Source organism: Canis lupus, chromosome 36, assembly GCF_003254725.2.
Source record: "Canis lupus dingo isolate Sandy chromosome 36, ASM325472v2, whole genome shotgun sequence".
NCBI classification, from domain to species: domain Eukaryota; kingdom Metazoa; phylum Chordata; class Mammalia; order Carnivora; family Canidae; genus Canis; species Canis lupus.
Genome location: NC_064278.1, coordinates 22,673,665 through 22,696,490, shown reverse-complemented (window position 1 = coordinate 22,696,490; position 22,826 = coordinate 22,673,665). Strand labels below are relative to the sequence as shown.

The window sequence follows — 22,826 nt, the reverse complement described above, 5'->3', positions numbered from 1 at the left end:
GACTTTTTCACTGAATCACGTGTACTAAAAATCAAATTGCAGTCCCCCACATTCATTAATTAAATGGCCTAAGTGTGTCCCTGTGTTTTATTGTCACATGTACAGGGTTTGGTACTGCCCCAGGGCCTCTAAATATAACAACCCATAGGGTGATTTAATACCTAGGTTTTGGACCTTTACTTCAAGACATACCTGTAAACTGGGCACAGTAGACTTATAGTGATGATTATGAGTTAATCAATCAGATAAGTTTATCTCTGCTGATGTATTTTAGCAAGTACATTATCTATTCTAGGTAATATAGATAAATTCTCAGAAGATGTGGATGATTGTTTATATCTCATTTCTGTTAATAAAATATATGTCTGTTAATAAATATATGTCTTTAAACACATACCCTCTGTTGATGGGTCAGTCGTGTTACCTCCTACAAAAAGCAACATTATTAATTTAAACATGACATTCTAAAATATTTAAAACTTTTTAGATGAAAATTGGCATATCCATTTAAAGTACAATGGGATTGGTGAGAGTGGTATTTATCTTTTCTATACATAAGTCATCATGTATGCACATATGTTTTACTAAGACTGCCATATATTCTTTGTTGCTAAAGGTGGAAATGTCAATTCAGAAAATCAGTCCGGTACTTTCCAATGCAATGGATGTCGGTTCCAGCCTTTCTGAATCACGGAAGATTTTGAGTAAATACTTGGAACTGGATATCCAAGCTAAGGTAAATTAAATAGGAATTTTTATTATGGTAATGACTTTGTAAATATGATTTATTTATATTCAGTGGCTATAAAACTTAATCCGGCTCTCTTGAGGGTTGCAATTCTAAATTGATATTGTGGTAAACAATGACTTAAAACTTCTATTATGTGTATCTAAATTATTTATACTCATATGTGCATTTATTAGTGTGTTTGATCTCACTGAGACTGCAGCTTGGTATTAAATAGTCATTTGGCCCCTTTTCTTTGCCTGGGAGATGTTAGCAACTCCTTTTGGGATGCCACAGGAGGCAGGGCGAGTGCTTCTCTATGACTATCTGTGATTTTCTGCTAGAGTAACTTACAAAATTAAATTCCCAGAAGAAGCATGCATTAATGCAAGATTCTAGGAAGCAAATAAAAACACAATCTTGCTTGCAAGCCCGATATTCAGGGACAGGAAATACCCTCTTCTTCCCGGCACCTCCTCTAGGTTCCCCTTGCCCCTCTCCTATGGGACTGAGGTTCCAGGACTCTTGCTAGTAGCTCCAAAGCTGTACTGAGTCCCAGCCTGCCCCAGCAGGTGTTCAGGAGAGTGGGCCTAGCACTTCCCCTGGCTTACCCATTGGTAGGCAATGGTTATTCCATGGGTTCTCGGCCAGAGGGCCTTCACATTTGGAAACTCACGGACATACTGATTTTTTTTTTTACTCATTATTTAAAATGTTTAAAATAAAACGTATGTCTGAATCCAATTTCTCTTTTCCTATTTTAAGAATTTTAGAAGGAGGAGAGGAAATGGCATGGGGAGAAACTGTCCTGCTTCCTCCTACCCAGAGTGCTATCTGGAAGCAACACTTGGAAATGAAAATTAGCTTCATTCACTGGAGGACTTGGGAAGCATATTAAATACAAGCGGGGAAGCAATTCTTTCTCGCTGCAAATGACAGTGAAGCTTTTTTCTTTCATTTTTGCTTGATTCCTCGCACAGTCTCACATAAAATTTTACGTGGCTCTTTCTGGGGGCAATTGTAGATGTAATGCCTACCCTACCTGCTTATCCGTTCCTATCTGTTAGATTTTACCTGCTAGAAATTGCACTCAAAACTCAGAAGAGCAACCCTGTGGGCCACTTAGATTTCATATGTAACATTTCCCCTACACTTGCTTCAAAACCCTTCTAGGTAGAGATTCAAATAAGACTGCATAACTGACATGTCATCTTTTATAATTTAAACAAGGAGTAAACAGTCTCTATAACCTTGCCATCTCCTGTTTAACAAAATTAGTTTAAGAATTTGCTAGAGCTTTTGTTAAATTTCATAAAGCAATTCTCACATATACTTGTTAAAATTACTTAAAACATTTCCGCCATGTTGTTTTATAACTTTTCACACCAAACAGCCTTTCTTCTATTTGTGACCCCAAAAAAATAGAGTGCTCCAGATGAAAAGTGGAGCTGATAGAGTGAGAGAATAATTGAGAATGGTTTTCATTTTAAGATAATTTTTTTTTTTTTTTTTTTTTTTTTTTTTAGTTTTGAAAGTTGTGCCTTTCTTTCATCAAGGAGAGTTCTGGTAGCAGATCAATTAATAATCGCAATAGATGGGTGTACAGAAGGTAATGAAATGTGAATGTTCATGATTCCCCTGTCAGCTTCTGACCCCCTGTGCTTTGCTTTCATAGGAGACAGCACAGGAATTAGAAGCAGCTGCAACACTTGTGACAGAGAAAAATGAATTTGAGCCTGACAAAATGGCATTGCTTTCTTCTAAAGCTAAATGGCTGGAGGAAGAATTAAAAATCCTTGGCCAAAGCATCAGCTCCAGGTCACAAGTCCTGCAAGCTTATGTGGCGTTTCTACAGTCATCAGAAGAGGTACGGTGCCTGTGTGCTGACCTTCCTTCAGGTGGCCTCTTCCCTTCCTCCTGCCTTCCTGGGAAATAGAAGCCCTGGCAGGTGGTCCGTAGCTTCCACTTCCATGGGTGCACTCACTTCGTGGCCCTTCATTCTCCAAGGCACCATGCATGGACTCAAAGAGTAAGTTGTTTAACTAAAAAAAGAATGCAAGTGTGTCGGAGACATACTCACAAATAAGCAAAGTGGTTGTGTTGGAACACGTTTTTTTTTTTTTTTAATTGTGACCAACAAGCATTTACAATACCCTGAACGTTGAACAAAATGATTTAAAAAGAAGTCATCTTCTTTGAATACCCAAGCAATTAGTGCGATTCATTTAAAATACATACACAGAATCAGAAATTAGGGGCTTTGGGGTCCAATCTCAGATCGGTCTTGTTTGATGCCTTTTAACGAATTATGTCTGAGGGCGGCTTCCGAGGCACTCTTCTGACAGGCTGTACTGGAGATCCGTAAATGCCCGCCGTAGACGAGGGTTCCATCTCTCAAAGGGCCCAGCCTCTGGGCGATGACACCAGTAATGGAGGGGTGCTAGGTGCCGCCTCCTTCAACTCTGGGGGCAGCGCGCCCGGGAGCGCCTGGCATGAGGTGGAACCAACATGGTCCACTCAGGGGTAAAGCCAACCAGGAGCGTGCTGGCATTGCGTTGGCTCACTGCCACCTCCCCCTGTCCCCCTGCTACCCCGGTGTCCCGACTAAGCACAGCTCCTGTCAGCAGCTCCCATGCTCGCCCCTCCGGAGGAAGGCCATGCCCAGTCCCTGCAAATCTGCGGTCACCACTGCCGCCTCCTCCACATCTTTACTCCACCTTTTGTCCTTTCTGGCTTTTTTTTAGTGTTCTAGTCCCATACCCTCATGGTTTGGCAGGGGGCTGGGAGGTGACGGGATTATCCTGTTGAACGTTTTTATCCAGAACTTGAAACGGTGGAGAAGGTACAAAGACGTGCTGCGTCCTGTGCCTTCGTTGCCCGGAACACACCTGCTTGGCTTCAAGTTCAGCATCCACCCCCATGGCCCCTCTGGCCTTGGGCACCAGAGCCTCTCTGCGCTGGGACCTCAGCTTTGCAAGAAGCACCTCCTCAGAGGACCTCATGTCCCTGTCCTTGTTCTCACTAAACTGTCTTCCTCCCTGGGCGGCCTTCTGTCCTCTCACCCCCTGCCCCTCCAGCCTTTCCTTCTTTCCTCACCAGCTCCCGGTTATTCATTTCCAGCCCCACCCCCGCCCCCCTAACTCCCCACTGGTTCCCAGCACTGGGCCACCCAACGGTCGGTTTACTCAGCTCCCATCTCCAAGCTTTTAGACACTCCCGCGGAAAATCATACAATGGTGCTGATGGGCACCGTTACCATGGGTGGGCTCTGCCTCAGCCAGGATCCCCTGCACCCCTAGTCGGTGCCCACGCGGTAGTAACGCTCAAACATCTTCCCCGGTTTCCTCCCCTGCCCTTTCCTCGGATGTGACTGGAAAAAATGAGGCCATTGAGCCTAGGTGTCTTGACCTCCTTCAACTTCCAAACCTACTGATTCGCTTCATCCCTCCTCCAGCTGCCAACCCAGTGGAGCCTGTCTCTGTGCCCCCCAAGGAGCCAGTGGTCAGCCCCCTGGGGACACATGCCTCCACCCTTCAGAATCTAGCCTCAGCCGGACCCACCTCCTGTTGTTCAAGTTGGCTCTTTCCATTGCTTCCTTCTCTTTGGTGGTATTGCCCTCAGCACAGCTGGCGCTCTGTGGTTGACCTTCCCGTCCCACGGGCACTCTGGGGACAGGAAGGTGACACGTCTCCTTTCTGCATACCTGTCCTCCCCCAGCCTCGCCCTGGTGCCTCTAGTGTATTCCCTTTGCAGGCCTGCCCGTCGCCACCTCTTCAACCCATTGAGAGGGCTCTGAGAGCCTCCTAACTGGCTGCCAGACGAGATGGTGTATTTTCCATCTTCATCCCCCTTAATCTCTCTGCCACATTTATTTAATTCACTCACTCTCACCTCCTGTGACTCTTTAAAAGATAGATTTGTGTAAGTCCAATTTGCATAGGATAAAATTCACCTATTTTAGAGTGTGATGATTTTTAGTATATTCATAGAGTTGTGCATCACTGCACTCTGGTGTTAGTACATCTCCATCACCCCAAAGAGAGGCCTGCTGCATATTTTGTCACTCCTGGCTTCCATCCTCCAGCCTCTGGCAAGCATGGAAAGGCTTTCTGTCTCAGCAGATTTACTGTATGTGGATATCCACATAAGTGGCATCATGTTGTCTACTTCTTTATCCATTCATTTTCCTTTTTCCTCATTTAGTTTCCTGTTCCTGAAGTGTAGTGGGTCATGGAGCTCTTACCTGTGCTCCCTTTTGGACATTCTATACACTTTCCCTACAAAAATCGCACTCCTACCTGTGGGTTTTTTTTTTAAATTATTATTATTGGAGTTCAATTTGCCAACATTCGGCATAACACCCAGTGCTCATCCCGTCAAGTGCCCCCCTCAGTGCCCATCACCCAGTCACCCCAACCCCACGCCCACCTCCCCTTCCACTATCCCTTGTTCGTTTCCCAGAGTTAGGTATCTCTCATGTTTTGTCACCCTCACTGATATTTTCACTCATTTTCTCTCCTTTCCCTTTATTCCCTTTCACTAATTTTTATATTCCCCAAATGAATGAGACCATAAAATGTTTCCTTTTCCGATTGACTTATTTCACTCAGTGTAATACCCTCCAGGTCCATCCACGTCGAAGCAAATGGTGGGTATTTGTCGTTTCTAATGGCTGAGGAATATTCCATTGTATACATAGACCACATCTTCTTTATCCATCATCTTTCGATGGACACCGAGGCTCCTTCCACAGTTTGGCTATTGTGGACATTGCTGCTATAAACATCGGGGCGCAGGTGTCCCAGCATTTCACTGCATCTGTATCTTTGGGGTAAATCCCCAGCAGTGCAATTGCTGGGTCATAGGGCAGACTATTTTTAACTCTTTGAGGAACCTCCACACAGTTTTCCAGAGTGGCTGCACCAGTTCACATTCCCACCAACAGTGCAGGAGGGTTCCCCTTTCTCCGCATCCTCTCCAACATTTGTTGTTTCCTGCCTTGTTAATTTTCCCCATTCTCACTGGTGTGAGGTGGTATCTCATTGTGGTTTTGATTTGTATTTCCCTGATGGCAAGTGATGCGGAGCATTTTCTCATGTGCTTGTTGGCCATGTCTATGTCTTCCTCTGTGAGATTTCTGTTCATGTCTTTTGCCCATTTCATGATTGGCTACCTATGGTTTTAATTCACCAACTCAAAAATGGTTCCTCAAACCCTACTCTTCCAAGTCCCAGACCAATGCTTTCAACTTCCATTTATACTAACTCCCTCTGTAACCTGTAGGCTCCTGAAGCTCAGCAGAACACAGCCAGTTATCTATTTTTCAAACATGTTTTTCCTCTGTATCTTGGCCTTGGAGTAATGATCTCATCCTTTCTCAGAAGTCCTATGTATAAGTTCCGAAGTCTTTTCCAAGGCCTCTCTCTAATTGAACACTTATTTTGTATGAGGTCCCATGGTCTTCATTCCTAATTTACTTTATTTATTTAAAGGTTTTATTCACCTATTTGAAAGAGAGAGAGAGAGAGAGAGAGAGAGAGAGAGAATGAATTGGGGGGGGAGGAGCAGAGGGAGAGGGAGAAACAGACTCCCCGCTGAGCAGGGAGCCCTACATGGCTTGATCCCAGGACCCTGGGACCATCATCTGAGCTGAATGCAGATGCTTAACCAACGGAGCCACCCAGGCACCCCCATCCTTGATTTCATTTAATTCTTGTAACACCTCTTTGTTGTTACTATTATCCCTATTTTACAAATGAGGGAAACCGAGACTCTAGGAAGGTAGTTGTCCAAGATCAAAGAACTAGTAAATGTCAAAGCTGAAGTTGAATCCCCAGTTGACTTCTTTTTTGTCTTTTCCTTTGTTGAAGGCCATTCTATCCCTTGTTTGTCTATGGGGACAACCTAAAAGATTTCTGAATTCCCCTTCCCCTCCACCTGCACCATCACTTCTTCAGTTCAAACCCTCATCTCTTGTTCACTTGAGGATGTTGTCTTCTGTTTTCTCCACCTCCTATAATTCCCCCCTCCAATCCTTTCTAAAAAATGGTCATTCTAAAGCAAATCTGATTGTGCTACCTCCTGATATTCAGGTAATATGAGAAACATAATTTGTGCAACAAATCACAAATAACTTTCTTCTTCAAATTATAAATAACTTTTTACCAAAAGTGGATGAAGTATTAAAATTTATCATTAATTCTCTTAAAACACAAACTAGTACAGATTCAAGGGAATTCCTATAATGGCATCATTCTCTCTGGTAGTCAAGGCTTCTTTGAGGTGTTGGAAAAAGAGGATGAATTAAAGTCTATATTTTGAGAGTTGCACACAACCGACAGTCCCTCGAACTGACACCCAGCCTGTAGCTACAATCTCAGATACATGCTGATAGTTGTCATGCTGATTCTGAGCCATTGTGATGGCTATCAGTTGTCTCAGACTACTGAGAATTTGTCATGTCTTGTTGGTTACAGTAGGAAACAAGTTGAAACCTGCTGGCCACCTTATCTGGCTCAGGGATCCTTCTAGCTTCTTTTGTAACCGCTCAGCTTGTGCAACCAGAATTTCACTCCCACTACCATCTTTCATCACGCTCTGAACCAGCCAGTGTTTTCACACTTGTGCCTTCATGCGTGTGATCCCTTCCATCCAGGATCCCGTTCTGCTCCCTCTCACCCTGGACAGTTCTGAAAGACACAGATCAAATGTCGCTTGCCTTGGGATGTGCTTCTCTATTTACTCTGTGTAGAGTTCATAGTCCCTCCTCAGTGAGGCCATAGCATTGTGCTGTGTATGTGTGTATATGTGTGTATGCTTGTCTTTGGGTTTCAGTAATTTGCTTACAGTTCTCTTTCTCCCAGAACTATCTTTGGGAACCCAAGGAAATGAATGCTTAATTCTTACCAGGGAATCTGAGGAGACTCCATGAAGGGAGTAGCATTTTCAGTAGTTCAGAAGGAAAAGTAGGAACAGAAAATTAAAGAAAGCTCATTGTGGGTTGAAGAAACAAGCATCAGCTAGAGGCATGAATAAATGGAATATGAGAAATGAGAATAGAACTCCTGTTTCTGAGCACCATTTGGAGGCCCACCTATTAAGTTGATTTAAATGATGCTTGATGTTAATATCTTTAAAATATGATGACCAACCATTGCTTGAAATTTCTCACCCTGATTCGACCACTTTGGGTAGTTATGAGCTCTTTGAGTCTTGTCCTATTGGCCATTAAATATTACTCAAAATGCATAAAAGCTTATGTCAAAATTTTTCTACTATTTCTCCATTTCCCAATTACCTGTTAATCTATAGTTCTACAGGTGCATTTGATTTTATGTAAGCTCTAATCAAAGAGAGTGATTTAAAATAATCTAGCAATCTAGCATTGCTTAGCATATGAGAAAATATGATTTTAGGCAGGTGAAGTAATGTGCCTTAGTAAGGTACAGTTTAATATTAATACTTGCACAGAAAATTAGTAGTTGTACTTTTTTATTCTGGTTTATTACTAATTAGAAGGAAATTGTGATTAGTAATTATAAATAATTTTTCACTGGCTTACATTTCTTTTTTTCTGATTTGTATTCCCTGGTTGTGTGTGTGTGTGTGTGTGTGTGTGTGTGTGTTTATGTGAGAATCTTCCTTCTGAATTATAAAACACGCTGTAAAGAGAACCACACTGGTCTTTGACGTAAATTGTCCCCAGTTGTAAAACATGTACATATGTAATACAGAAGTAAGGTTTTGGCTCTGGTAGCTAGGTCTTTTTTTTTTTTTAAGATTTAATTTATTTATTCATGAGAGATGCAGAGAGAGAGAGAGAGAGAGGCAGAGACACAGGCAGAGGGAGAAGCAGGCTCCATGCAGGGAGCCTGATGTGGGACTCAATCCCGGGACTCCAGGATCATGCCCTGGGCCAAAGGCAGGTGCCAAACCACTGAGCTACCCAGGCATCCCCCTAGTAACTAGTAGGTCTTATGGGTAGCAGACTTGTCAACTTAATTTGCTACTGAGGGGCAGTCTTATCTGTCAACAACCTAAATAGATTTTCATGTCTCTTCAGTAAATTGACAATATTTAATAATTACTTAAAGAATTCTGAGATGTAGTTTCTGTTTAATTTTCTACAGGCTTTTATTAGAATCTACTGCTATTTTTCTTTAAAAATGTTTTTAAGTGTTCTTAATTTTCATTTATACTCTTCTTTTCGTTTTGTTTTGTTTTTAGGTACAGGAGCAGTGTCAGGGCCTAAAGCAGTTTTACCAATCTGGAATCCTGCAGAAGGAAGAGGATGCTGCTGAAGCCAAGCATCAATCTGACTCAGCTGAGGAGCAATGGCAGCTATTTTTGAAGAGGAGTTTTTTAACTCAAGACCTAGGGTTTGAGTTCCTTATTTTAATAAATATGGTAAGAACGACATTAAATGTGTCACACCTTCTGCAAAGATTCCTTGTCAAAGTCAAAACCATAAATTCAAAAGTCCATCTGTCTGCTAATCAGCCTTGCTGGTTTAGGAGGTTGTTTTTGGTTTTATTTATTTACTTATTTTTAGATTTATTCAACTTAGAACAGTCCCTAAAGCCAGGCACTTATATGCTTAGTTGGTCTTAGACCTCCTATTCATTTCTAATGAAGGCTATTTTTTTTTTTAGATTTTATTTATTTATTCATGAGAGACACACAGAGAGAGAGAGGCAGAGACATAAGCAGAAGGAGAAGCAGGCTCCTCTCAGGAAGCCCAATTCGGGACTCGATCTCAGCACCCCAGGATCACCACCTTAGCCAAAGGAAGATGCTCAACCACTGAGCCACCCAGGCACCCCAAGGAGGGCTTTCCTTTATTTATATATTTTTTAAAGATTTTTATTCATTTACTCATGAGACGCACACACACACACACACAGAGAGGCAGAGACACAGGCAGAGGGAGAAGCAAGCTCCATGCAGGGGGCCTGACATGGGACTTGATCCTGGGTCTCCAGGATCACGCCCTGGGCTGAAGGCAGCACTACACTCCTGAGCCACCAGGGCTGCCCCTAATGAAGGCTATTTTAACTATTAAGGAGAAAGAGTGACTTGACTATCCTTCAAATACAAGCATTTCCATTATTACATAGAGACCTCAGTAGAAGTCCATCTGAAAGTTCTGTTATTTTGAAAGCATGTAACAAGGTCCTTACAAAATTTCCGGGGGTTAAAGACATCTAGAGTGAATTACCATTTTGAAGAATTTCTTACTATAGCATATCTTTTCATAGGGCAGCTCTATTATATTTAAAAATATACTCTAGGGGATCCCTGGGTGGCTCAGTGGTTTGGCACCTGCCTTTGGCCCAGGGCGCGATCCTGGAGTCTCGGGATCAAGTCCCACATCAGGCTCCCTGCATAGAGCCTGCTTCTCCCTCTGCCTGTGTCTCTGCCTCTGTGTATGTGTGTGTGTGTGTCTATCATAAATAAATAAATAAATAAATAAATAAATAAATAAATAAATAAATAAAATAAATCTTTAAAATATATATATATACTCTAAATTTTAGTTGTTGAGTTGTTATCTGTAAAATACTCTAGAATCCTTAGATCAACCTCCTAATGAAACTGCTCATTTCATTGTTACAAAATGCTAGATATTAGAAATTTTTTTTAATATTAAGGAAAATCTGTCTATGTAACTGTTTCTAACCCTCTGTGGTTACACAGGGAGAAAAAATTGTTCATATTTCATTCTTCTCACATATGAAAGTCATTCAAACTCTGAACATAGTTGCAGTGTCTGAGTTTTTTCTGTAGGTAGCCACGTAGAAATCCTATCTATCATTTATGAGATAACTTCATTTCTCTTCCCATCGTAATTCTCCCAGAATTTTTCTATGTTTTGTCAAAATAATTCATAAAATGTAACCAAAAAGTGAGGTCAAACTTCAACACAAAGTATAACAAAATGGACATCATTCTTTACTAAGGAGACCTAAGATTATGCTAGCGTTTTTAGCAATAATTTCTCTTTTGCTGGTTCATATTCAGCTGTGATGAAATAAAACTCTCATTGCATTTTCATTATAATTCCTACCAAGCTACTTCTCTCTCATTTTATATTGGTCAGGCATTTATTTTTTACATACAAGTGCAGGCCTTTACATTTATCCCAATTTAATTTCATTTTGTTTGTCTTCACTCATGATTCTATCTTGGTAAACTAATTCTGAACCTGCTATCTACTGCATTAGCCATCTTTTCTGAGTTTAATTGTATACATTTGATAAGTAGGCCTTCTGTGGCTGCAAGTAGATTTTTAATAAGTGTCCAGGGACAAGTCAGCTTCCCAATCCATTAAGCCATCAGTTGATTAACCCGTTTATTGAACAGTCATGGACACTTTCAATAGTACTTCATTTCAACCATTAATTCACAACTTTCCCCCCTTATCTATAGTGAGAGAGACAGCTCAAAAGAAGGTCTACCTACCAAGAATCCTATCAATTACATAAGTATTATTTAGCATAAATCAGGAATTCTTTCCAAAGTGCTCACAAACTACTGGATTGATGATGAACTTACTGCACTGATTTTCATTATAAAGCTTATCAGTCTGTAAATAGTGTAGCCCACCCTCTCCTTGTGTAAATCAGGGCATTTTCCTTTCTCTAACTTTCTGGCTTTTCTCTTATTTTCTGTTGATTTGCAAAGATTACTGACATCTGCAATTTTCCCAATACTCTGAAATGTGATGAATCTCAGTCTGGAGTCTGAATTCATTTGGAAGATTAGGTCCTGTAACTATACTCATCTACTTTGAGTTATAATTTTCTCTTTATCTACTCTAGCTCCACATTTGCTAGTTCAAAGACTATACTTATTAAGTCTACGTGAAAACAAAATAAGTATTTAATAATGCTGATTTATCTAATGCTATTCTTAAGCATCAGAGAAAACTTGCTAAGCAATTTGCCCATGTTCTTTTATTACATAGGTGCTTTACAGTAAAAACCAAGTTATTTTACATTTGGAGCATTTAGAACACATATTACCTATCTATCATCTTTTACATTTTTACTTTGTTCGTTATATAGTCTTCAATCTCTTGATGTGACTGCTCTAATTTGTACTCATAAGGGAATTAAAGTATTTGCAAACTGCATTTATGTGTCCATCCTTTTAATTACTAACTTCATTTCAGAAATTTTTCAGTTCTGTAATTTCTTTTCTAATTACATTTCAATTGCCAATGAAATTCTCTCTCTTGTCCTCTCTACATCTTTGCTGTACTTTCTTGACCATATTAATCATGGGTATTTTAAAGTGTTTGTCAGCTAATTCCAACATCTGGGCCGGGAGTTGTTTCTGTTGTCTACTTTTCTCTTGGTTTTCAGTAACGTAGTCCTGTGCTGCCAGGACCCATGAATATTTGTCAAGTCTCAGACATTATGTGTTAAATACATGCTTTACCCCAAGGTCCTTACTGCTTCCATGTAATAAATTTCTCCTTGTTGATAAACATTAAGATCCACATAATAGTTAACTTTATTGGTTCAGTGACATTCTGAGATAGGAAATTGTTGGTAGAGCAATTAAAACACATTTTTAATGCTCTTCATATTTTTTGGACCATTAGGTTTTTAAACAAACATTATTGTTGAAATGTGGTAACCAGTTCTGTTGTTAAAAAGAAGGCCAGCTGGCATTTTCCACTGAATGATTGGGTTGCTGTAGTTCATCTTTTCAAGCTTGAAACTGAAAAATTTTCAGTTCATTTAAAAAATCATCAAGATCAGAGAAATTGATTTAGGTGAGAAATCTGGCAGACATATTGATCAAAGTGCCAATTTACTAATTTATAGCAGTGAATATCAAGGATGCGATCCAGGATACTGCCTTCCTGTTATCAGCATATCTAGAAAACAAAACACACCATTTGTGCCTGAATTCAAATGGAAAATGGGTAATTTAGATTACCCATTAGACAAGAATATGGCAAATTTTTCCTTGCCCCTGCACAGAAGTAGAATGTGTATTGTGTTTACCAACTAGACCTTGGACAAATTATTTAATCTTCCTGAGTGGTCAAAATATTTAAGTCTGCCAAGTACATAATCACTATTCTTGAATCCTGCTAGATAGACAGCAACTACTACTACTGTGGTCTCTTTTTTCCAGACCTCACTTGAATCATACCCTGCTGATTGTGGTCGACACTGATATGCTGCAATTTCCAAGTTTACATTAAATTATATGTTACATTTTGATTAATAGTTTCCTAATAATGTATAAAAGATATGCTAATTTTATAGCATAGATCAAAAATATTATTTGGGATGGGTTCTGCTGAAGTCTTATTATCTTTTATGATATATTAGAATCTTCTTAACCATAATTACAGCATATATCATTTTATTTCTGAACCCCAAATTCATGGGGGCAAATCTAATTTAAGACTTGCAATTATATTCTTTTGTAATTAATGAATACTTTATATGTCTAAATTAATATAAAAATATAATTTTTATATTAATGTCATTTAGAATAATTTAAAAATAAAATGGCCTTTTAAAATATTGTTACATATTTTTGACACTGTCTTCGGACTACAATCTAAAAGATGCCTTGACTTTTAGATACCTAGCTGTAATTGCAATTATAGACATCCATGTACATTTGCTCCTTAGAAATTGAAGGATTTATTGAGAAATGCTGGACATCGAAGTGAAAATCATTGTTTTGTCAGCCAAATATTCTCTGTATTTTTTTATGTTTGCACATAAAAAAAGCACATAGTCTTACTTTTCACATCTCTTATCCTTCTGCCTCCAACTGAATTTTCCCTTCTTTAAAAACATTCTTTAAAGACCTTCAAATCAGTCAACCAGAACGTAGAAGCTGGGAAGAGGCCTCTGAATTTAGATATTGTGATTCTGGTGAATAATAGAGATACAAATATACAGATATATAGACAGACGTTTCAGTTCTCACAAAAGGGAATAACTTCAAGAACTGTTCACAAGGAAAATCTAAAGTAACATAATATATACAAATGCGAAAGTTTAAAGAGAAAAACAGACCCCTCGTAATTCCTGATACCAAGACTTTGACATATGCTAATGATGTGTTAAAATAAAAGGTGGACTATACTTTAAAACTTATGCATTAAAATAATCTTGACGTTAACATTTCTGGGGACTGGTTCTCGTTTTATCACCCTGTAAGTCCTAGGAAATAACTAGACCCTGGCCAGGGGTGGGGAGGGTGGTGGCTCAAATAGCACTGGGTTTTGAAGAACTCGGGACCTGGTGTCCAAGCATAGAATATAGGTCCTGAGAGCCCCACTGTGCCTTCACACAGGCATTCCAGACTTGCCTTAATGTCAGAACCATACTCTGCGTTGGCTATGATCAGGTGTTTTCCTCCTAAAATTGTATATGCAAAAAAGTTGTGTCTTTTGGGGGAAAAGAAGCCATTTTATGGATTATTAACTTAACAGGCAAAAAAGGATGAAATATTAAATGTGAAAAGCAGAGTACACTTGACGGAGAACACTATGGAAAGCCACAAGGCAGAAAGAGAAGAACTCAGCCACCTTCGGATGACATGGCAACTTAAAGCCATTGCGAGCAAGCCTTTGAAACAGCAGTGGGGAGCATTCAAAGAACAACTCAGAAAGGTACAAGAACGTGCAGTGGGTATTATTAAGTCTTAAAAAGGAATGAAATTCTGACATGGGCTGCAACACAGAAGAGACTGTAAAACATGATGCTAAGTGAAACAAGTCAGTCTCAGAAGGATAAGTGCTGTATGATCCCGCTTAGGTGAAGTACCGAGAGTCAAGCTTATAAAGAGAAAGAGTAGAATAGATGTTAGCAGGGCTGAGGGAAGGAGGGATGGGGCAGCTACTGGTAAATGGATACAGAGTCTCTGCCCAGGATGAGACAGTTTTGGAGGTAGATGGTGGCGATGGGTGCATGCCATTGTTCATGTCCCAATGCCACCAAACTACACAATTAACAATTAGTTAAAACAGTAAATTTTGTTATGTATATTTTGCCACAGTTAAACAACAACAACAAAAAGTAAGGGAAACCCAGGGCCTGCACTTTTGTTCATTGGTGGTTTAGAACTATGAACTCATTTGAGGTAGTGAATGTTTTCATGGGGATGGAGAAGTTCGATGACGTACCAGTCATCACTGGAATGATTGTTTCATATTTGCTGATGGTGTCAAGGAAAACAAATACATAACTATCTAATGTTTATTTCAGACTACTTACAACTTAAAACGTCTTCAGGAAGCACTTATGCCTGTGTCTGCCCTTGACCTTGGAGGGAGCCTCCAGACCATTTTAGGTCTACAGAAAAAATGGAACGAAATGAAGCCTCAGCTCCAGGTGACAAAACAGACTGATGGATCCGGGCAAATGGGAAAAAAATCAAAATCTGTTCAGTTGAGGTTTACCTAATTAGTTTTAACAGACTGGTGAATCGCTATTTTTTTTTTTTAAACAAAAGCATTGCTTGTCTAAAACTCCACTTTTCAAATACATTTTTCTTCCTGTTGTTCTGCACTAGTCTGTGTTTGATGATTCACAAGCATTCAGGCTGCAAAATGTCCTTAATAGATTCTTATCTTACATTAATTTTACATTGAATTATTTCTTTATTAAAGTATTTATCACATATATTCACCCTATTATTTTCTTAAGAGGTATCTAGACACGTTTTATTTTTTTTATTTTTATTTTTTTAAAGATTTATTTATTTATTTATGATAGACATAGAGAGAGAGAGAGAGAGAGAGAGAGAGAGAGAGAGAGGCAGAGACACAGGAGGAGGGAGAAGCAGGCTCCATGCCGGGAGCCCAATGCGGGACTCAATCCCAGGACTGCAGGATCTCGTCCTGGGCCAAAGGCAGGCGCTAAACCGCTGAGCCACCCGGGGATCCCTAGACACGTTTTAGAGTTAAGATATCTCAGAGAAAGGATGGACAAGCTCTGATGCAGAGGCTCTGCTGCCCTTTGTCCCTGGAATTACCACTCTGATGTCACTGTCCCCACCCACTGGCACCCCAGCTTCCTCTTACCCTCCCAGGAATCTCGCTGTGCCTCTCTCATTCCCCTTCTCAGAGAACCCTCAGGATATGAGAGAGAAAACCATGAGTCATGTTCCCAGGCCCTGACTGATAATGCATTCCATACCCTTCACCTCCTGCTGCTCCTAAACCTGATACAACTGCCAAAAATGATTGCCAGTCATGCTGTCCTCCTGCCTGGCCTCCTGTTCTTGGCTGCTGCAAAGTTAAGATATCTGTGTCTCTGTTGGTCACTACTTCATAAGTGTTGGCTTTAAAGAATGACGAATCAGAAAACTGAAGGTTCCTTTAGGGAATATCTATTTTAGATTCTTTAAAAATAAAACTGATATAAATATATAACCACCCCCCCCACACCCCACACCCAAAAACACCCCGTCGTAGCCTACCATGAATGATTTCCTATAAATTCTTAGAAAATTCAACTAGCCTACATGTTAGGGACTTTGATATACCCTGTGTTAGATGTTTATTTGCATTTCATGTACGCATGTGTGCATGTGCCCCTAAAAATGCACGAGTGTGTGAAGTCCTCTGTCCAGGGCATTCCCAGGCTATGCACTGTGATGTGCATATATTTGATGGCCCCATGCTTGATTTCAACTTGAAGACTTTTATGTTACTCTTCTGCAAATTATTTTCCTTAGCCTAAATCATTTCCATGACTTTTTTCCTTGATGTAAAATCCATCCCTGACATTCTAGTGGCTTCCTCCTTGAGTTGTCCACCCTTTGCAAGTTCTATCCCAGAATCATGGTTTCATCTAAGGGATATCTGAGCAGTGCTGGGTAAAAAGGAAGCTGCTTTATCCCTCTCTACATGTGCTGGCTATTTGTGGATTCTGGGATGACCATTTTTAAAGCAGCATATCTAACGCGTTGCTCAGCTGGTAATTCATTCTGATCATTCTGTTATCATAGAGGACAAGTGATTCCCCCAATATATTTTTAGACTTGTCTTTTCATGATGTTTTTACCATACCGTCTGACTCTAGGCTGTATTAAATATCAGAGATGATTGTGGCTTCACAAAATATCAAAAATACATTCATTTAGCACATAACTGGAGTAGTTGGTGTGCCATAGAAATATGGGCCTTTGTGTTTTACCAGCTGACTCTGAAACACGTTTTTTGCATTGGTAATACTTTTTATTTTTATTTCTGAGAAGATGGGGAGAGAATAATGTATCCTTAGCATCAAGCCCAAAGCCTGGATTTGTAGGGAATGGGGTGAGGCTGACAAAAGTAATTGTTAGCAATGAGAGAATGATTTCTGATTTAGATCTTTGTATAGTCAGGTGTAAAGTAAAAAGCTCTCTAAAAGCTGGATATCTCTTATTGCTTTTAACTTTTTAGCAACTGAATGATGAAGTTCAGTACATTATAAAAGAATCAGAAGAGTTAAGTGGCAAAGGAGCCCCCGTGAAAGAGAAGTCACAACAACTGAAGGAGCTTATTCATCTCCATCAAACACAGAAAGAGAGAACCCGAGATTATGAGGATATCCTGTACAAGGTGGTCCAATTCCACCAAGTCAAGGAAAAGGTAAGATGTGTCACGGATACCTGGAAGACTCTGTTTTAAACCATGAAATTAAGAATAAATTATTGTCTAATAAAGACCAAATTGTTTACTCTGGTATTAGGAGCTTTCCGCAAACTGGCCTTTAACTTTTCTCACTACACCTCGATCCTCCCTTATGTTCCAGCCAAACTGAGCTCTTTGTTTCTCAAAGATGGTGCACACATTCCTAACTCACAGCCTGGGCTCCCAGGCACCATTATCTGACAGGTCCTTTTCTCTCCTCCCTACTCTTTAAACCCTGCCCCTGCTTCCAACAAATCTGCCTCACTTGGAATTTGTCTTCCTTCTAAATTTGCAGAAGTTTCATTATTTATCTCACACGTTTGTCATTCTTAGCATCTTGATTCTTAATTACTCCCCTGCCCCAAGTCAACTGTAAGTTCTTTGAGGGAAGAAAACAAATTTTTTTTTTGGGGGGGGGAGGGTATCTCAAGTACCTGACATTATGGAGTGCTCAGTAAAGCTTCATAGTTATTAGCTTCTATTAACAGAAAATGAACATATATTGATATCTATTTATTTATTTATTTATTTATTTATTTATTTATTTATTTGATATCCCTTTAAAATAGCCCCTGAATTTACTCAGATTTTGCAAAGGTTTTGGGCTATGACCAAAAAAGAGTGTTTTCTTCTTTAATAGAACTGGCAATGTTAATTCCTCCATTTTACCATCTCAGTTTGAAGCACTGTAACATTTCTTTGTCTGTGACACTCATAATTACAGATGGGCTTGGCAGCATTTTGACCAGGTAGTAAAATTTGTTATAGGAAATAGGCTTTTTTTAAAAAAAAAAATCTGTCTTCATGAAAGTTTGCAACCTATGTTAATGGTTAATGTCCTAAATTCCAGCTGGGTCATCTCAACAAATCAAGGGAAATGGAGTTTTTAGAACAGCCAAAGGAACTGGATGATGCCCATGAAGCCCAGGTTCACCTCAGCCGCTCTCAGGATAAGCAGGCACAGATTGATCATCTCCATGACCTGGCCCTTTCCCTGGGAGTGGACATCATCTCATCAGTGCAGCGGCCTGTAAGCAACAACACTGTTATTCATACCTAATTAAAGCTGAAAGTTGGGGTATAATATCAAAGAAACCTGGCAGATTGCCAGTAAATGTTAAATTCAAAAATACATTAAACCACTGGGATAGTTATTTGTGGTTAATTCCTACCACCTATAACAACAATAACAAAAAAAACAATTCTTAAGGAGAGAAATCTGTTTATAAAAGTCTTGCTTAATACATCTATTCTCACACTAATTAAAAAATAGAATTGTAGAGCTGTGTTTTCTAATATAGCAGTCAGTTTTTCACATTCAAAACGTGCCTAATGCAACTGAAAATTTCAATTTTATTCATTTTTAATTAATTTAAATTTTAAAACTGACCTTCAGTGTAATTATGGGGAAACTTGTAAGTACATTGGGAACAGCATGGATATGTGAATCTACATTTTAAACTACGAACTGCAAAATTTGAATACAGATTAAGTATTTCTGATAGAAGTTTAGCAACAGTTAAGACATGCTGTAAGTGTGAAATACATGCTATATTTCAAAGACTTAGTATAAAAAATGTATTAATATTTTTTATATTTGGGTGCATGGTAAAATGATATTTGAACAAACTATATTATGAAAATGAATTGTACCTGTTTCTTTCTTACTTTTTAATATGACTACTAGAAAATTTTTAATTATTCATGTAGTTCTGACTATATCTTGATTGGACCAATTCTGCCTTAGCATTTTGGATTTGGAAGGTATCCTAGAGATAATCCAGCCCAGGACACTCATTTTGTAAAAGAAGAGTCTAAGGCCCAGAGAAACTGCTTTATCCATAAAAGCCCATAATGGTGGAGCCTCCAGGCTTCGTCAAAGGCTTGATACTAGTCACTGGATATGCTTTATGTCACTGAACTGACTTTAACAAAGGAGCCTAAAAAGAAGAAAATCTTTTTCTTTCCTTCTTCCTTTCCTTCTTTTTTTTTTTAAGATTTTATTTATTTACTCATGAGAGACAAAGAAAGAGCAGAAACATAAGCAGAAGGAGACACAGGCTCCTTGTGGGAAGCCTGATGCAGGACTCGATCCCAGGACCCCAGGAACATGATCTGAGCCAAAGGCAGACACTCAACCACTGAGCCACCCAGGCATCCCAGAAGACAATATTTCCAGATCAAATTTTTATAAATAATACATTGGACTCTGATTTAAAAAAATCCTTCTCAAATTCCTAATTTTATTCTATCCAATATGTATAGTATTAATAAAATCATAATGGCCAATTTTACTTTAAAGTTCATTTAAGGGGACGAGATCAGACCCGGGATCGAGTCCCGCATCGGGCTCCCTTCATGGAGCCTGCTTCTCTCTCTGCCTGTGTCTCTGCCTCTCTCTCTCTCTCTGTGTCTCATGAATGAATAAATAAATTAATCTTTTTAAAAAAATAAAGTTCATTTAGGATATCCTTTAAACAATATGGAATGCAGTGAACCTGAAGTTTTTTAAAAATCTTTTAAAAAGACCTAGAAATACAAAATACCTGTCACTGTTTATAGAATCAGTTTTTACCACAAAGGAGTTTTCTTTTTAAAGAGTTTTATTTTATTACTAAGTTTATTATAAAAGGAAAGAAAAAAGTAAGATGTCTCACTTTGCACAAATAATATTATAAATTGTTCTCCAACCCTCATCTGGCCTTGGACTCAGCAGCCCTCTGTGCTGAGCAGAGATTGGTGCACTTGCATAATGAACCTGAGGTCAAGTTCAAGTTGACAAGAAAATTATAGTGCAGAAGCTGAATGCTTCCAATGTATATTTTATGCCTTTTGAAGTAAAAATTATGTCTTATAATAAACGGCGTCTCTGAAGGGTTGGGTATGATGAGCAAATCTTCAAAATTGAGATTTCAAGACTAGAAATGCAATGGTTTGCCTTCCCCAACGTGGTGGTGTCTGGCTTCTTTCTGAAATCATTATATTCAAATGTGCTTAAGATAAGGTAAGCCAGGAACCTATTTTTTAATGTCCTTTATGAGTTTAATAATGCAGGTAAATAGCACCTTCGTCTCATTGCTGTTTCGCCCCCTCCCTTTGTCACTTCCACTTCTCCTTCGTGCTCAGAACTGCTCTAACGTTTCTGCAAAGGACCTGCAGCAGCAGCTGGACATCCTTGAGGGGGACAGCGTGAGCGGGCGTGCCAAGGCCGAGGAGTACGAACGGACCCTGGCCTGCAGCCTGGAGTACTGCACCACGAGGGACAGTATAAACGAGGTGGGGTGACAGGGCTGAGAGCCGACATGAGTCGGCCTCAAACCGCTCTGAACGTGTGCACACAGGAGCAGGAGACATTTTGTTCGACCTTGACCTTTAATCCACTAAGCAATGATCTCAGGGCTCCGAAAGTTTGAGTAAACCTCAAGCACCCAAGCCAGTATGTTGTCAATGCATAGAAAAACCTAGAATGCACTATTATGGTTGTCTGTTTGCTTTCTTTTCCCCAACTCAAGGCTGTACAGCAGTTGCTTGCTCAAGCGGGTATAGCCTATCTGGACAGAAAGGGTGACGCTGTCCCCATGAACCCAGCTCCAACCTGCTGAGATTCTATTTAAGTACCATTGACTCATGGTGAAGGGGGTGCCAAGGGTCAGGGGAGAAGGCTCATTGCTTCCGAGGCTGCAAAGTATCATCACCAAAGTCAAGTGGCTGGTTTCATATTTACTCAAATGGAGTGGCTTACTGGCAAGACAACTTCTGGAGGAAAAGCAATAACAGATGAAAGTCCTCCTCTGCACCCGTGCACACCCTCACAAACACATGCTCCCACCCCCTCTCCCTCAATTCTACCCAAACACCAACCCCCAAATGTGTCGTGAGCCCCAATAGCCTTCCTCTAAACTTTCCATTTAAATAAACTTCTTTTGGGGTGAGAACACAGATCAGGATGGCAAAACATAGACCCTGGTTTTGAGAATTGACAAGCACAATACAAAGTACTGCAGTTCTGGACTTGTCTCCATTTAGAGCAAAATGTTTCTGAGTCCATCAGTCACAAGTCCGTTACAAAGGCGGGTGGAAGTGATAAACCTTCTCGAATGTTCTGTTTATGCCCAATGTACACAATCTGGGCCCAGCAAGTATCAAATATTCAGACAACATTAGCTCCCAGATTAACATGTGAGTCACTAGACTGGGGTGATGGTCCAGCTGTGCAGTGCTCCTTCCTGCAGGCCGCACGTCCCCAGACTACAGGCAGGTGCAGAGAGTGAGCAGGAGAGAGGCAGAGAGCACGAAAGGCCACACAGGCCCCAGGGCCTACAGCCACGGACTGCAGACTTGCCGCTCAGACTCTGTGTTGCAGGGAGACGTTCTGGGCTAGAGATTCATTCGGGGTTCAACCCAGAGTGTAGCCTACCCTCTGTGGCCTCTTCTGGTTTCAGCTAACACCACACATTCACATCTTGTTAGAGAAAACATCATTCTCCCCAAGTCTGCAACATGTAGATTTGCAGGCTTGCAAATAATTTTTTTACAACCTTTCCCCCAAATTTATCTTCTTGCTTCCCTTCCTCCTCGTCCTTCTACCCTTTCCTCAACCCCTCCCCTTCCTCCTTGTCTTCTTCCTTCTTTGTCTTCTTCTTCGGTAAACTTTTGTTTTGCCAAAGATCTCTCCCTCTGCAGGGATGTGCAGCTGTACACTAACCGAAACCACAAGTGGAAGAGGCCCAGGGTTCTTCCCAGCAGTCCCAGGGCTCAGTTTCCCTCTTCCTGAAGTGCTGTGGCATTTATGGAGCTGTTCAGACCCTTCCCACAGTGGTTCTATTTACAGGCTGCCTCGTGAGGAGCCTCTGCTGGGAGCCAGCCAGCTGGGATGACAGATGTCCCCTGTAGTCACAGTAGGGACGCCCCAGGATTGTCTGTACCATAATGAGCAAGCAGATACATGGAGGAATCAGATATCACTTTAACATAATCTTAAACATTAAGAGAACTGGTCTTCCGCATTTCTTTCCACTTCCTATCCAGCTAATCTTCGGTGTGGGTTATAATTTCACATTTAAAGGATCTCTGAGAATCTTTGGTCCTTTTTTCATTTCCTTCTTGTAGAAAAATAGTAGGCATGTCACAGTGTAGCGCCCACACCCTGGACTTTCCAACTACAAGCCTAGTGGAAAAATAATCAGAAGGAATATTTTTAGTGTACTTTAGTAAAATAAATATACATACACTCTAGTTTGTATTGTGAATATCAGACTCCAGATGACTAGATTCCAAGTGGTGATATAATATTTATACACCTAGACGTTTTTATTATATTATCATTATTAATACTTGGTGTAGGTACTTAAGACATTACAAAACATTAAAATAGCATGTCACACTACTTTTTTGTGTTAAAAAAATAAAGTCACCCTACCAGGGAACGAGAGCAAATAT

General features: G+C 40.0%; 1 protein-coding gene across 3 annotated transcripts in view; it reads left to right on the top strand.

Annotated features, from left to right (window-relative positions):
- Nucleotides 1-22,826, top strand: part of CCDC141 (coiled-coil domain containing 141) — a 174,988-nt gene that overhangs the window by 124,726 nt on the left and 27,436 nt on the right. For all 3 annotated transcript variants that reach the window (XM_035696286.2, XM_035696285.2, XM_049106194.1), the window contains exons 10-17: nt 617-736; nt 2,403-2,594; nt 8,954-9,133; nt 14,199-14,378; nt 14,974-15,099; nt 17,157-17,345; nt 18,238-18,417; nt 20,514-20,663. In XM_035696286.2, coding sequence (XP_035552179.1) covers nt 617-736; nt 2,403-2,594; nt 8,954-9,133; nt 14,199-14,378; nt 14,974-15,099; nt 17,157-17,345; nt 18,238-18,417; nt 20,514-20,663 — 1,317 coding nt within the window. The remainder of the gene's footprint in view (nt 1-616; nt 737-2,402; nt 2,595-8,953; nt 9,134-14,198; nt 14,379-14,973; nt 15,100-17,156; nt 17,346-18,237; nt 18,418-20,513; nt 20,664-22,826) is intronic.